General features: G+C 35.8%; 1 protein-coding gene across 1 annotated transcript; it reads right to left on the bottom strand.

Annotated features, from left to right (window-relative positions):
* Nucleotides 1–1419: 1419 nt before the first annotated feature.
* tbx5a (T-box transcription factor 5a) lies at nucleotides 1420–12871 on the bottom strand. Its single transcript, XM_065284022.1, has 8 exons — nucleotides 12728–12871; nucleotides 12089–12183; nucleotides 10689–10808; nucleotides 9025–9172; nucleotides 6366–6518; nucleotides 3463–3554; nucleotides 2099–2325; nucleotides 1420–2006 (listed from the first exon to the last, which is right to left on the bottom strand). The coding sequence occupies exons 1-8, from the start codon at nucleotides 12869–12871 to the stop codon at nucleotides 1420–1422; spliced, it is 1566 nt and encodes a 521-aa protein (XP_065140094.1).
* Between the last annotated feature and the right edge of the window lie 2817 nt (nucleotides 12872–15688).

Here is a 15688-nt window from a genome sequence, read left to right as displayed (position 1 = left end):
TTTTAACTCTGTTTTCTCAGACGTGACACCTTTTGAGATTTAGAGACGCTCGGCACAAGGAGTTTAATCGTTGGTTAAACCACTGGACTTTCCTACACAACTCAAAATCATCATCAAGATGTTCCAGACCCTAAAATAATACTCCTCATGTCATTCATTTAAAGATCATTATAATGAAGCGAGACTTGCGTTGACCTATAGGATAAAGTTGGTTTAGATCTTATAGTGAAGTTGCAATGAAGTTAATTATTAAAATCACTCCAGCTGGTGACCCGCGAGTCACTGAAGAGTCATAATTCATATCCGTCAAAGTAATTCACAGAGTTGAGCTTTATTACACAACAGTACCACGGCACAGATCCAGAAAATCTCTGCAGAAGTCAAGGAAGAATCTCTTACATTTATTCTGACTTCTATGTACATTTCGCATTTATGCACAAATAATTCACAACTGTAGCTTCTGACAGTTTGTCGTAAGAATAAACCAGAAGTTTTAAATCAGAAAAAAACAGTCGTCTACCTAAACTTAAGTAAGGAAAGAAATGAAAAGAAAATATAAAACAATGGCAGTTAAGGTAAAATAACAGAAGATTTTATAATACAAGACAAATAAATACTATAAACAGATGAACTCTGGTGACTATGAGTGTTGAAAAATAAACATTTCCGTAAAAGCTTTATGTTCAGATAGATTCATCACAAACTGTACTGTATGTGTAAAGCGTCTGATGTGTGATTGAGCTCTTTATGACCAATCACAGTTGAGCTGAGACTGATGACAGGTGTTTTCAGAAATGAAATAATGGATCAGATCATGTGGCCTGTAATCCATGATAACTAAAGTCCACTTATAAAGTAAGAAACTATCTACAGTTTTTGCTGCTAATGCATGTAGAGATTAAGAAAAAACCTTGCATTGTTTCCCTGAATGAAAACGTCTAAGTGCATTCATGAACATTAAGCAGGAGAAATGCCTCTGTTGTAGTTTGTGAGATAAAAGCTGGCGCTCACTGACTAGAAGAAAGTTTCATGATTTCATTCCCAAAATAAAGAACTATTTATGTTTAAAATGAAACTTAAGATCACTGTAACACAGATCACCTGCCATTACAAAACATTATTAAAAAGTCTTTGTTTTCCGTGATTACTTTATCTTCTTGTTGTATTGTTTTTTTGTCGTAATCCGGCATCTCTGTGCATATTTACTTTTAAATTGATGTAAGGTTTCATGTATATGTCCCCCCTCAGTCTGCCTCATACAGTGACCCTGAACAACATATTGAGACCTCACGGGCCTCTAACCCTGATGTTCGTGACACAAAAGTCCGAATATTGGTGTCACGTTCACATGGCGGTCGAGATATAAACAGTCAAGGATAGTCTGTCCTGTCCTGTCCTGTTCTGCTCAAGAGACTCCAGTTAACTTCCATCGTTCCAGTCGGGCATTATGCTGACGCTGTGTACGGCGTGATACTGGTGCGGAGACAGTGTGCGAGGAATGCCGTGAGCGTACAGGTACTCGTTCCCCTGCAGGCCGGCGCTCGGAGACTGAATCCCAGCGCTCGGGCTGCACTGACGGCCCAGGGGCTGATGGGGAATGGGACCCTGGTACATGGCGTGAGTGTCACCCAGCTGCGGCGAGGCGTGGCCCGCGACGCCGCTCAATCTGGAGACGAGGGGTCCCGAGTTGAAATGAGCAGAGAAGTGCTGATAGGGCAGTCGGTCCATCTGCTGCACGGCCGACACCGAGCAGCTGCCGTACGGGGAGACTCCCGCCCAGCTGTTGCAACTGATGTCTTCCAGGCTCGGCGGCGGCTCGGAGGGCTGAGAAGCGCTGGCGTACATGCACGCCTGCCGCTGGCTGGACTCGGTCCTGTAGGGGGCACCGGCGAGACCCAGAGGCTGAGGGAAGCTCACTGACCGATAATAATGGTCATCCTCGCTGGATGAACTTTCCACGTAACTTTTCTTGTATGAGTGATCTCCTGCGTGACAGTCGTCCTCAACTGTGATTGGACAGAGCAAGAGAGAGAAATTAATTCAGAAACATCTAGAAATATAGAAATCATGGGACTGCGTCACGAGAGAACGGACAGACCTTTTCTCTTGACGCAGTAGTCTTGTCCGTGTTCGTGGGGCAGCGGATAGGAACTGGACTGAGGCAGAAGGTCCTGAGATGCGCCCGTAACGCCATTCTCACAGCTGTACTGAGACGTCATACTGCCTGGCGCCGAAAGAGCCTGCACATCACCACCGAACGGGCTCTGACTGCTGCCGACCCGCTGACGGACGGTACTGCGAGGGACCACTGGATACTCCTTGGTGCTTTTGGGAAGAAAGAGGGATTTTCTTGACATACATTTACGTGTGCCGTCTCTCGCTCTGGGATCTTGACATGTCTTTCAGTGGTAACCCACCACATCTACCAGAATAAGATGTAAGCTGTCTGAATGTGACAGGAGCCTTTTCATGCCAATTAAACCTAACAGGCACTTTAGATTGCCTTGTTGAAGCTGGTTTTAGCTTGAGTTTAACTTAAACCAGAGCTCATCTTAGCCCTGAGCTTCTATATGCGTAAACCTTCACTTATTCATGGTTCATCTCCAGCGTGTAAAAACCGTATTGCTTCAGCCGAAAATGAATCTTAATTCAGTATTTAGGTTTTAATTCACACAACCTGTAGGTCATGAATAGGATATTTCTTACTCTTAAATTACCTTGGACAAACATGTCTGTTAAATTAATAACCGTGAATGTAGTCGGCCAAACGTTAATAAAGGATTCAGTAGAAGAACCGAGCTTGATAAATGTCATACAGGCTTTAGTTAGATCTTAAAAAGTCATGGGGTCATTATATCTGGAAACTCAATCGAATGTTGATCCCGAGAGGCTCTTACGAGAGACATTAGTCAATTCCTCTTCTGCTCGTTTGAAAGTAACAACAGAGAGAGTTGAACGACAGCATGGAAAGTGCCTTGCCATTTTTCCCTAATCTATCATGAGCTCTGTCATTTCGGAGTGGACGACGCCTGTGCTGGCTGCTGTGGGCCCACATTTTCTGCTTTGAAAATGTGTTTTTCCACACTCTATAGAAGCACATTATACGGCAGTCATCTGGAGAAAATAAGGGCAAAAACCATGTGCTCTCAACTATAACCATAACCGTACACAAACGTTTTGGCTCTCTTAATAGAGACTGGAACGCCTTCAGAGCCGCACCGGTTTAGCCGTATAGCCGTAGTCCTCTCTTAGTTCAGTGTTGTGTGACAGCAGACACCTCTGGTTTGTATCTGTGAGTGTTTGTTCATTGATTAACTCTCTTTAGTGATAGTTAGAGAGCTAATCTGACCGCTGACCAGGGCTCCTGTCAGTCATGTGACCACATTTATCTTTAAGATAGCAGAATGCTACTAACCAATGCACTGTGAAGATATGTTGGGTCTGTACTGTAATCATATTTACCTTTGCATTCTTGACATGCGATGTAACTCCATGTCATCACTTCCACGGAAGCCCTTTGCAAACGGATTGTTCTCGATCTTCAGTTGAGTAATCTGTGAAACGGCACAAATGCAGTCTGGTTACTTGTTTCAGCCAAATGATTTAAACCTCACTTAAGTTCATCAGATTTGCACTAATATGGTCATGGACTTTCTTGGAATGGAAGTTGTGTTCTGAACCCCCAGAAATGTAAAGTCTTGTAATGTTGTGCAAAAACATCAATCATTCAATCGTTTCAGACTTGTTTTCAGAAATGAATATGAAGAAACACAATGAGCTGCTCTGTGTGTAAATTGACAGATTATCAGCAGATGATGGGGAGATAAAGTTTTGATGTTTTCGCTGTGTTTGATGTTGATCTAATGTGATGCACCATCAGTCCCGACTGCAGGTATGGTGACCGCATCTTTTATTCTTCATAAATGTTTTTAATTACAATATCTTTTAAAAATGAAATTGTATGACAGAAATGGCTAAGATTAAACTCTTGAATTAATATGAGCACATGGGAGTGTCTTTTTAGTCATTGGTGTATGAGTTTATTCAGGGATGTCTCTTTAAGACCTCTGTATTTCTTTAACTCCATCTCTCTTTTATTTTTTGGCTGTTGTGGTGTGTTTCCTTGAGAGATTTACAGAATTTGATCTTTGATTCTGATGTTACTCTCACCTTCCAGATCTCATATACACACGCACACAAGATGAGTAGTTTTGTTTGTGTCATTTTAAAATGAAATTTTTCTAAGTAATTTAATATTTGTGAAACTTGGCCTGATTGCTCTTTCGCCTGCTTGGTTTCATTGAGACGCTTTAGTGCATGTGATTTATTCAGATGCCAGTTCTTTATATGAATGATTTTCTTCTGAATTAGACTTTAAATAAAGTTTCACATCTAATCAAACTAATTTCATCATTTTCTTTACCGTACAGTTTCGGTTCTTGTTCATTAATGTAATTAAGGGCAGTCCCAGATATAATGCTATATAAAGTTTTCACACAAAAATATTTCTTTGTTGTATCATTAAGTTATTCAGATTGAAATGAAGATGCACGTTATTATTTTTCTTTGTATGTTCGGTTAGTTTAACTGCAGGTCAAAGATCCATACAGTTATTCTTATGCCATAATTTTTTTATTAAATAGAATATTTATTACAATTATTTCTTGAAATGAATGAAAAATAAACCAACAACCTACAATGCTTGTATATGAAGTGAATGAGAAAACGTGTTTAGTAAAGCAATGTGAAAAGAAACAAAGCCGAGTTGGTTCGGATTCTTCAAATTCTTAATTTTTTCTTAAATACATCTTTCTTTATGAAACACATCTAGAGTAGACACGATAAAGTAAACGATTCAGCTTCAGCTCTCCATAGAAAGCATCAATACCTACCAAACCTTCAAATAAATTTAAGACAGTGCAGCTCTTATAAATGCAGTCGGTGCAAAGTGAAAAACCTGTTCTGATTCAAAGTCATGTTTGTGTGACGCTGCTTTTTTCCTCACATCGGTCAAATTAAAAAATCATACAAAAAGTGTGTAAAGTATGAGTTTTAGATCATATTCCTTCATAATATGCCTGCATGAATTAATGAAGCACACACTTTAAAGATTTTGCATTAAAGTAAAAGTCATGGTTAACTGTTGAGATTTAAAAGTCACAGACAGACGTTTCAAAAGTAATCATAATTATTACATATTGTTTTTCTTGGTATTGCACTCTCTTATTACCGTATTTCGTTTAGATTTAAATTATTTAATGTAGTTTTTGTGTTTTTAAATCTAGGTCTACGCATTTTCATGGAAACGTGTTTTCATGTTCTTGTGATGTTTGAATGCAACCTAACACCATAAATCAATCCAATTAAAGACATGAAAGTATCACTCGACGTTCCGGTGAAAAAATTATAAATAATTATAAATCTCGTTGTTCTCAAAAGTTTTTAAATGTTAGTTTACATGGATATATTCCGTTGACGACCCCCCCCCCAATGCGAGTTTTATTAATATGTAAAATCAAAGCACGCGAATCAGTTATACTGTGTGAACCTAAAGATTCATTATTTAGATTTAGCAAGAGATTTTTCCTTTCCTCAGATTTTCTTTTTAGCAAGTCAAATTAAGCGTCACGTACACATGAATCTGGTCTTATTAACTTACCTTTTATCAATCTTATTTTATCAATACCTGAATTCAGTTTAAAAAAATAATTCGAAGACTTCGTATACAACCAATTGTTAACGTAAATATAAGGCTCTTTACATATCCAGCCTAACACAATAGTAGGCTAATATAGGCTATTCTCTATTTAGGTTAAAAATTAAAAAGTAACCGCACACGGTTTGACAAAAAATATGCTTGCAAATAATTTCTAGAAACTCCTGAATCTTCTGGGCAACAACCTCGAAATTTGGCCATATAACACGCATACGGAAAATTGAGTCTAAATTAACATCTAAAAATTTAAAAATAACACTCATTGCATTTCTGCACGTTTTCTTTAAATCTGATATATTTAAAAAAAAGTTTTGTACAATAATTAGCTGTCAAAATAAGCAATTCTTTGCCATACGTCAAATCTTTTCATTAAAAAACTGTTCATTTTTCATCTGTCACACAACTGTTGTGAACCCGGTCAGTTTCATTAATTTAATGTGTATATGTCAGCTGCCTGGAACAGATTAACCTAAAACAATCCTAAATTTTAATCTTCATAGCTAAAATACAACAGTCACATCCCTTTTTATTTGTATAATTAACTGTGCAATTTTAGCAAGTTTACTTCAGTACCCAAATAACTTTATTTCAATAAACACATTTGAACACGCAAAAGCGCAACATTTATATTTTATGAAATGTAACTTACCTTATGATTTTGGTAAGACGTGACTGCAATAAACGCAGTTTCTGGGAACACGTGCGTGCAGAAAGCCGTGTTTTTAGATCCAAACCCGTTATTTTCATCCGCCTTTACGATATGAATCCTCGGCTGATATTTGTGCATCGAATTCAGAATAATCTGGAAGAAAACAGAGCTAACATGTAAACGTAAACCCTTATTCATATACTTTTAAACTTTTTACTATTGTACAGATGGACGAATAAAGTGTGCCATTTTGGATGTTGCTTTCATCATTGTAGATCTGTCATTGTGCAAAAGTTTTATATACATCGTGAAGAGTTCGTAAATCCTGTAATGAAGTGTGTATCATGAAATTTCACTATAAACATCTCGTTTATCCAGCCATTCTTTTAAAATCAATAATTGCAGCAGTTAAGGCTCTGTTAAATGCACTCATTTAGGGGCAGTTTTCTAGGACAGGGTTTAGATTAATCCAGGACTAGGCCTCATTAGAGTATAAAACATACCTTACACAAAACAATACTGGTGTGCATCTTGAGACAAAGCAATGGCACTGATGTATGTTAAGATATGTGTGTACAAGAAGTTTTTAAATGAAAGAAATTTAAGTCTGGGAATAGGATAAGCACTGTCCCGGAAACAGCCTTTAAAAAACAAATGCATATGCAGACCAGTTTTGTAAATCTTTAAAACATTTAATAAAAATGTTTATCAGTCAGGACTTTCATATGAGACAATATCTTTAATATTTTACAACAAAAGTATGCGAAACAAAATGACTTAAATGTTTTGGAGCACTTCAGGTCAAATGTGCCATAATGTACAGTACATGAAGAGGATTTTGTTTAAACTTGTCTAAACAGAGTACTGCCAGATGTGTTCATACACAAAGTCTCATTTTCATTCATTTTATTTCTCACATGCATCTCCAAACAACAGCACAGAGTTTCTGCTTTGATCAGTGAGTGTACTTTTGACACGTGGTCACTTCTGCTTGCTGCTGTCAGCAGGGAATATACTCCACATATAGTTATATATATAGTTATAGATATGCATTTATATACTGGATTATAAAACCATCATTACGCTATAATTGGTGGTTTTATATATGCACGCACTATTCAAAGATAAAATGTGAACTTTAACCACACGGTGGATTGTTATGTGAAACATACAGTATTATGAATATTTCAGTAAGGAGACAGGACAGTGTTTTTTCAGCATTAGGACCACCCAGCAGGAGTTCAGCATTCGTCTGCTCTGGGTGCCTGTTGCTCCATTTCTCCAGCGCTCTATGATAGTGTTTAATGATAGCGAGAGATCACTGAATGCTGCCCTCTCTTTCATGTCCCCGACATCAGAGAATCTGAAATGCTGCAGATTAACAGCCTTTGTTCACCTCTGTCCATCACTCATCTCACACCGTCATTAAACATAAACACTTTGAAGCAGAGTTATCCAAACTCCGCCATTTTGACTCAAATATTTCTACATTGCTGCAAGAAGCAAAGAATGTGTATGTCTATATAGAGCCCTTGATTAATGACACTCAAACTGATCAAAGCCAAAGCCTCGGTTTGCTTAAAATATCCCAAAATGTTTTTAACTTGGGAAAACCTACGGTTTGCTTTTTCCTACTCTCTGCCTTTTACAGCGTGCACACTTTTTGAACGTTACCAAAACATTGATATTTCTGCGAGTTTCCTACACAGACATCTTTGTCTCATGATTTCAGGCTAATTAAAATCGAATTCTGAAATATTGGCTTGCCTGATTTACTTCTTAACAGGTTTCAGCTTATTGCATGTTCAGCTCTTTATTTTGTGCCTATAGTAATTATAAATAGGTCTGAAATTATTTCAACCACCTGGAGCAACAAGCCAAAGGATTGTTATTTTGGTAGAGAAGCTGTACTTCATTTCTAAATCCCAGGGTGCTCTTTCAGCACAAAAAGGGGGCACGCCAAGAACCACTGCAACCAATCAAAAATGCATTTTGGACAGAAATTTACAACAGGCTCACATTCCAGCTGGGCTCCAGTTTCATTCTGCCAGCAGAGGTTTGGCAGGAAAATCAGCCCGATCAATTTTAACCTTGCATTCAGATCTAAACACTAACTGAATGTTTGCCAAACGCTTGCAGTCACAGTTTCAAAGCATGAAAATATAAATGTGAGATTAATCTGCTGTGCTTCAGGTTCTGTCGGCTTTCTGGGAAATCAGATTGTGCAGGTATCAGAAAATGAGAAATGCTTCTCTGCTCTATTAAAATCTTAAGCTGAACAAAACTTGGACTGCTACTTCATAAACCCAGTAAAATACAAAACAACAATCCTTTACATTGTGCAGATCTGCAAAGACTTTAATTAAACGTCTAAGAGTTTGAATGAAATGACTTCAGTTTATAAAGATTGTTTATGATCTGAGTTTACAAAGGTTCTTCTCACAATTATCAGTACTTTGATTTAAGCTGTGTGTTTGTTATTATGGTGTTCTGTTCAGTACCACATTTGTATAAGTTTGTGTTAATTCTTGATCTAAAGTTTTAAATTACAAATAAGATGTTTCTAATACTTTTTAGTATGATTCAGTAAGTGCTATTAAGTTAGTACATTTGTTTTTTAAACAGAATATTTAAATATGTCAGACAGTCGTTCACTCACATGTCCGAAGGGATCGAGATGGTTGTTGGTCAGTTTGAGCTTTTGGAAAGACACAAGTTGTCTCATCCAGTGGGCACCGGTGGCCGGAGAGTCCGGATGGACGTACAATCGTCCCGGCATCGCTGGCTCTGCTTTACCTGTAACAGACCTGAGTCCAAAATACACCGTTTTAAACACGCACTCACCTCATTTTTCTTTATTCAACAGTCTTTTAAGTGAATTTAAGATTGCTCTCTTGTGTTTTTTTTATATATTTATTTTTTGTATTTTAAAAGAGATTTTTTCCTTCAACATTTTTTGACAATTGAAATAAAGAGTTGTTTAAATGTCATGCACTGTTGTCATTAAAGCATCAGTTTATTTTGGTAATTGCTGAATGAATTGTTGATCAAGAGAACAGTTACAGATCACACATTGAATGAACTATTTATCAGTGATCTTGACTTTTGAACAATGTCACATAGACAAACTTTTTTGTTTTAAACTTAAGCCAAGAGAACCTCTCAAACTTCCAGCCTGTTTCCTTAGCATTTCTTTAGCCTTTTAAAAATATATTTCTTCAAATAAGAATCGACTTCTATTTCTTTGGCAGTTGTTTCTAGAGGATGCTGCAGGTTTTACGGCCAAATTAATTATAATGAAAAGTTTCATTGTGTTAATGAGTTAAAAAATATACAGAGCAGTTTGCTTAAAATAAGTTTTAGAAAAAGTCTAATCTTTTTTTGTATTATGTTCTTTTATTTCTCTAGGTTGAACAAAATATATCTAAAAACTTAACATTAAGTTAGCCTGTACACTAAAATTTTTACATTGTGAAATGTAAAATACAAAATCATAAAATGAATACAGTTTAAATAACCACTATTGGTTTTAAGAAATAAGTCATATTTAACTTATAAATATTAACAAATAAGTCTATATAACCTTGTCACCAATTATTGTGTTTTGTAGAGTGACTTGTGACATATATTCCTGAATGGATAAACCTCTGGATCTGTGAAAATGTTTTGCAACAGGACCCCCCAAAAAGGTAAATAAAACAATAGTTTTCTGCTGCCTCCTAACTAAATGTTTATATGAAGATAATGTAATACTTTCTATTCAGTCCTGCATCATGACTTGTATTTAAACAAAATTTATACATGTAGGTATTTAAACATATATGAAATTATCTGTTGGAAACAACTTAAAAAAGACCTGCAATGTGACCTCAAACACAACAATACAAAGGAACAAGTTACAGGTCCAATAATACAGCAGTCTTAATCTAAAAGGTTACTGATTAAAACATCATCATGTGGTTCTTTGGTAAACTGACCAATACATTTGTTGATAAAAATTCAATTCTATTTAAATTATAACAGTTGATTTTTTTGAGATTATAACATAATTTCAAGAAATTAATAATCAGTATTAATAATAAATTTTATTATTCAATTAAAAGAAACATTGACAGCGGTTTGTTTTTTCTTTCTGAGCATTATTTTTCTCTCCGCACTTAAACACCGTCAGAAAACATTTCCTAAAATGAGGTCCTAAATTCAAACATCTTCAAAGGCCTATTTACCTCGGTGAAAATAATCCTAGGCAGGAATTAAATGGCAAGAAAAGAATAACCTGAATTAATAACGTTTACTTTTAATGAAACTTGAGGTCTTACGAACCATTTATTATCGGCGAATTTATAGCGGTGGTCGTCGGCGGGCACAACATCCATCAGCAGAATGTATTTGGTTTTGGGATTCAACCCGGTGACCTTCACTTTGAAGCTCGGAAACATCCGCCTGTGTAGAAAATTGGAAAATATTACAACTCCAGCCTGCGTTAATAATTTATATGTGAGTTTAAGAAATTATTAAATGCATAAGGTGTGATGCTTTTTGTGTAAAATAATCGACATTTCCATCCACAACCCAGGAGACATTTACTCTCTACGACTACAAATGAACTTATTTTAATATTTCTTAACAAATGTAAACTTAAAGCACAAAATTTAAAAAAGAATATCCAGAGACGATTAACACACAAACTTAAATGTGAGAAGGCAGTGAAAGTCAATTTGTTGTCAGAGCAGAACTACGCACGCGCCAATTTTATGCACAAGGTAATAGCAGTGAAACGAACGGGTTGTAGATTGTCTACTACATTAAATATTGAAGCTCGAGTCTGCCAAGAGAAAACGTCGTGTTTTTTAAAGGCTGCCTGCCACAACGTGAAAATAATTATAAATAACCAAATCCAATGACTGCAGTGCAAAAGCAGGCACACGCGGACTAAATGAGACATCCCTGCGTATAAATTAACCAAATTTTGCATAGATTTAATTTCTTAGCAGCTCCTCCAAAATCCCACTGATTTTTCATTTTATTCAATCATTTTAACACATTAATTATTTTTTGCAATCGGATGTGAAAGCAAATACCACAAAACAACTATCTTAAAACATGATATTAGTATACTATAATACAATTAAATAAAAGTGCAGTGAAAAGGCAACTTATGTAACACATAAATGTCTCAATGCGATTTACATTAACGATGAAAGTTGATAAATATTTTCAATTTAGTGCTACGACAAAGCATACTGTACAACTGAAACTTATCGAGTGATAAATTAAATAAATAGAATAAATAAATAAATATTAAACAATTACACAACTACCAAAAATACACATTGCTGTTAAAATACTTTAATCTTTAAGGGATATTTTACATTTTACTTTTTAAAAACCTGTTTTCACAAAAAAAATTGAAAATAGATTTTGAAATCAAATGTAAAGTAATAAAAAACGTAACATTTTAAAAATTGTGTACATTTGTTAAAGCTTGTTCAACAACTTAAAAGTGTATTGTTTTATTTAAAAAAAAATTTTTTTTTAGAAATGATATGATACATTGTGGTATATGTGGTATTTGGAATTATTTTATGTCAATTAAATATTAAAAGATTAGTTTACTGCTTAACACAAGAACAAAATACCTTTCTATTTTCTTTCTGTGAATTCGGTGAAACAAAACATAGATGACATAAAAATAAAAACCCTTATAAACGCTTGTGTCTTACCTGCCTGCTTTAGTTATGATCATTTCTGTCCCAACTTCATGAAACTTTGTCCACAACTCTCGCTCGTGCAAGTAAACTTTTATCCCCTCCATTCCCTTTAGAAACACATTTTCAAAGACATGACAGTGAACGCAAAGTAACATCTGTTTAAATCATTAAACATCATATTCTGAAAATAACATCGGCAGTAAAGCACAGAATTGATCAATCCTATGTTTCCTGTGCGATTATACTGGTCTACACTGTAGATGCTCTTAAGTCAGAGAATGAAAGGAAAGATTCACATTTATATAAGGGTAAAATGAAACTAAACAGGAACTAATGCTCTAGTTCTTATGCATTCACATTTTTTCCATGATTTGATTTTGTTCGTTTTGGTTGTAATTTGTCAATGCACTGGTTATGAACACACGTATGACATCTAAAGTATATACTATTGGATTCGCCTGTGACATCTGTCATGTATGTAAGTTTCATTGTTTGCCTGATGGCTTTCAGAATAGCATTAAATGAATGCATGCATGCTTTGAGTTATCAGCTGTGTTGTATGTCAGAGTCTGTACAATAAATGTGTCTCAGGTCTCTCACACTCGTACACACACTGGCGCATTATGGCGTAGTTAAGACATCAGTTGTGACCTGTTGAATGTATGTTGTCTGTGATGATGGAGACTTGCTGGAGGCTCCATTGTGTTTTTCTGATTTTCCATCGTTTTGTAGATCTTTTGAATCCGTGTCATTGGGAGAGTTTTGGAGACGAAAGGCGTCTTCGCTGTCCGCCATATCAGAGGTGAACTACAAAAAATCATAATCATAATTCTTGTCTTGAACAAACATACGCAAACATTTCTGCCAACTTGTTTTCATTACGTATTACATTTGTTTTTATAAAGGCATATAGTAATACAGTATATTTATTAAGTAAAATACCTTTTTACATAACTTGTATTTAAAAGAACACAGACGCACACACACACACACACACACACACACACACAGAAACACGTACACACTAATATGTACATGGTCACATGCTGTTATTTAAAAAAAACATCACAATTTAATTTTACATTGATTCATGTGATTGGTTTATCGGGTCTTTGTAAAAATCATTTTAGAGATCTAAAAACAATTGTCTGTTACACACTACACAACATCGTTCATCCCCAGTGTAAAGGCACATTAAACATCTGCAGTTTTTAAGTTTTTTTTATTTTACACAAGTATATTTTACACATTCGTGTTTTCCGCATGTATTGTACACATCTATATTCTACACAAATAGTTCAGCTGTTTGTCCGTGTGTCGATAATGGACAAAATCAAACTCCCGTGGCCTAAAGCAGCGGATTAACAATTTCACGAATCAGGCTGAAATTACAGCAAAACAGTTGTAAATTGAGATTACCTTTGATTTTGATGCGACACAGAGACTTTGGAAATCTGTGAGCTCGTCCAAGTGCTGTTGTTTTTTCCAACTATTGACGGGTTAATAGCGGTTTCAGTGTGAAATATATTCCAAGCATGTAGCTGGCGGAATGCAGCTTTGCGAAGCCATTGGTTTCTTCTGCAGACTCACAATCTTCATCCAGCACGCATCCATGCGAGGATATCGATTAAACATGAGAAGTCTTCTTCCTGTGGCAAAGATGGACTCGCACCAATGTCAGTTCACAAACATTCACAGTCCAGCAGACGTTATTCGTCCTTTTACTAGTCTAATATTCCTCGAGGAAAACGACACGATTATCTCCACCCTCTCTCTCTCTCGCTGATGCACTAATGGTCTCTCTCTCTCTCTCTCTCTCTCTCTCTCTCTCTCTCTCTCTCTCTCTCTCTCTCTCTCTCTCTCTCTCTCTCTCTCTCTCTCTCTCTCTCTCTCTCTCTCTCTCTCTCTCTCTCTCTCTCTCTCTCTCTCTCTCTCTCTCTCTCTCTCTGTGTCTGATACACTACTGGTCAAACTCTAGAAAACGGAAGCATGTCTGTAGTTTGTGCCGTTTGCTATATGGACAAGCAGTGCGTGACAATATCGGTCCACCCATAGCATAACTGCCCTCTGTATCTAACCCCCCCCCCCACCCTAAGATCTGCAAACCCAAATTAACTTCTGATTACGTCTTGCATGGAATTAAAGAAATATGAAATATATAATGATGTAAGAAATGTGTTTATTTCTGCAGGTTTGCACCCAGTTACAAGATTATTGGTTACATATTTATCAATCCCGAAGAGAGTCAAATGATTATACAGGAACTTTGTGAAACGTTTATAAAGTCCTGCATAAAGTTTTCAGTGAGCAATTAATCGCCAAAAAGCAGGTAAAACACACTTACGGAAATTACAAATAAATTCAGTTTTCGTCTATATTCTTTAAAATTTTTAAGCTTGAAGAGTTACTTGTGCACCAGAGAAACGTGAGTCGTTTGTGTGACTGTGTGTTTTTTAACTATGATTCACAACACTGGCTCAGTGTAAACAGAGCTGCTTATACAACGAAATTAAGTATCACATATAATCTCTGGGATAGTGATGGTCGTTTTCTCAGCTTCAAAGCAAATCCAAATATTTAACAATGATCCGGTAATATATAGAAAATTACGCTCTGGTGCGTGTACCTAAAACTTCAGAGCGACACGTTTTGAATGTAATAATCAGTCAGATCAATCGTGGACGCCTTGTCTTTTCAGATAGACGGGACATTCTCAATCCAGCTGTAATGAAGAAACTCTGAACCCAGGAACTAAATATAGCAGCTTTATAGAGACCCGCGTGCCAACCCGCGTGTTATCAGAGTCATCACGAATAGCGTGGCAGGATTTCTATGACTCTGTTTTGCGATTCTCCCACGGCCCACGTGTCAATGCTCCTGTATAGATTTTTAAGTACTAAATGAAAATTCACTTGATAACGACAGATTTTATTCATAACGACATGCAAGAATCCGATTTCTTTTAAAGATGTACTAATCCGTGGTCAAATCAAATGATTCAAAATAGAGACTGGCGCTCTTGGCCTTTATGAATACTTTGCAGAAGTTCTTGGCATCATAGATTAGTTGTTTACATGACGATAAACTAGAGACATATCTTAAAGTCTGTATTAGTCAAATAAAAATATAAATATTTTAAAAGGAGGCTTTGAAAGGAGTACTATACAAGTTTTACATTAATTCAAAGTATTAATAATAAATATTGTTAGTTTTATAAAAATATTTACAAGTAATAATAAATATAATAATAGTGTAGCCTTAATTTTAACCTGACTAATTGTAATTATGCAGGTGAATTAGAATCTTAAATCTACTCAAGTTGGTTAGTTTTACTTGTTGCAGTTTTTCCCACATATCAAATTTATCTTTACATTATTCAACAACACTGAAGCTAATGAAGCTGCAACATATGAAAAATGTTTTTGTCTGTTCTGAATAATTAAAATGTCATTGTCTTTTCGAAAAAATGGTAACACTGTACACCCGCAAGGTTTTAACTTTAAAAAGCAAAACTTCCACTGCAGTTACACTTCAAATTAAGAATTTGTTAATGTTTATGTTTGTTTAAAATGACTACTCCTACTATAATTATTATTACTAATAATATTATTG

This window comes from Paramisgurnus dabryanus, chromosome 5 (genome assembly GCF_030506205.2).
Source record: "Paramisgurnus dabryanus chromosome 5, PD_genome_1.1, whole genome shotgun sequence".
NCBI classification, from domain to species: Eukaryota; Metazoa; Chordata; class Actinopteri; order Cypriniformes; family Cobitidae; genus Paramisgurnus; species Paramisgurnus dabryanus.
The sequence above is the reverse complement of the archived record's forward strand: the minus strand, read 5'-3'. Positions and strand labels throughout refer to the sequence as shown.

Coding starts and splice junctions, on each gene's coding strand:
- tbx5a (XM_065284022.1), bottom strand. CDS start 12,871: ATGGCGGACAGCGAAGACGCCTTTCGTCTCCAAAACTCTCCCAATGAC. Junction 10,809..12,088: donor ATCATAACTAAAGCAGGCAG/GTAAGACACAAG, acceptor TTTTCTACACAG/GCGGATGTTTCCGAGCTTCA. Junction 2,326..3,462: donor CGCATGTCAAGAATGCAAAG/GTAAATATGATT, acceptor TCTTCCCAAAAG/CACCAAGGAGTATCCAGTGG.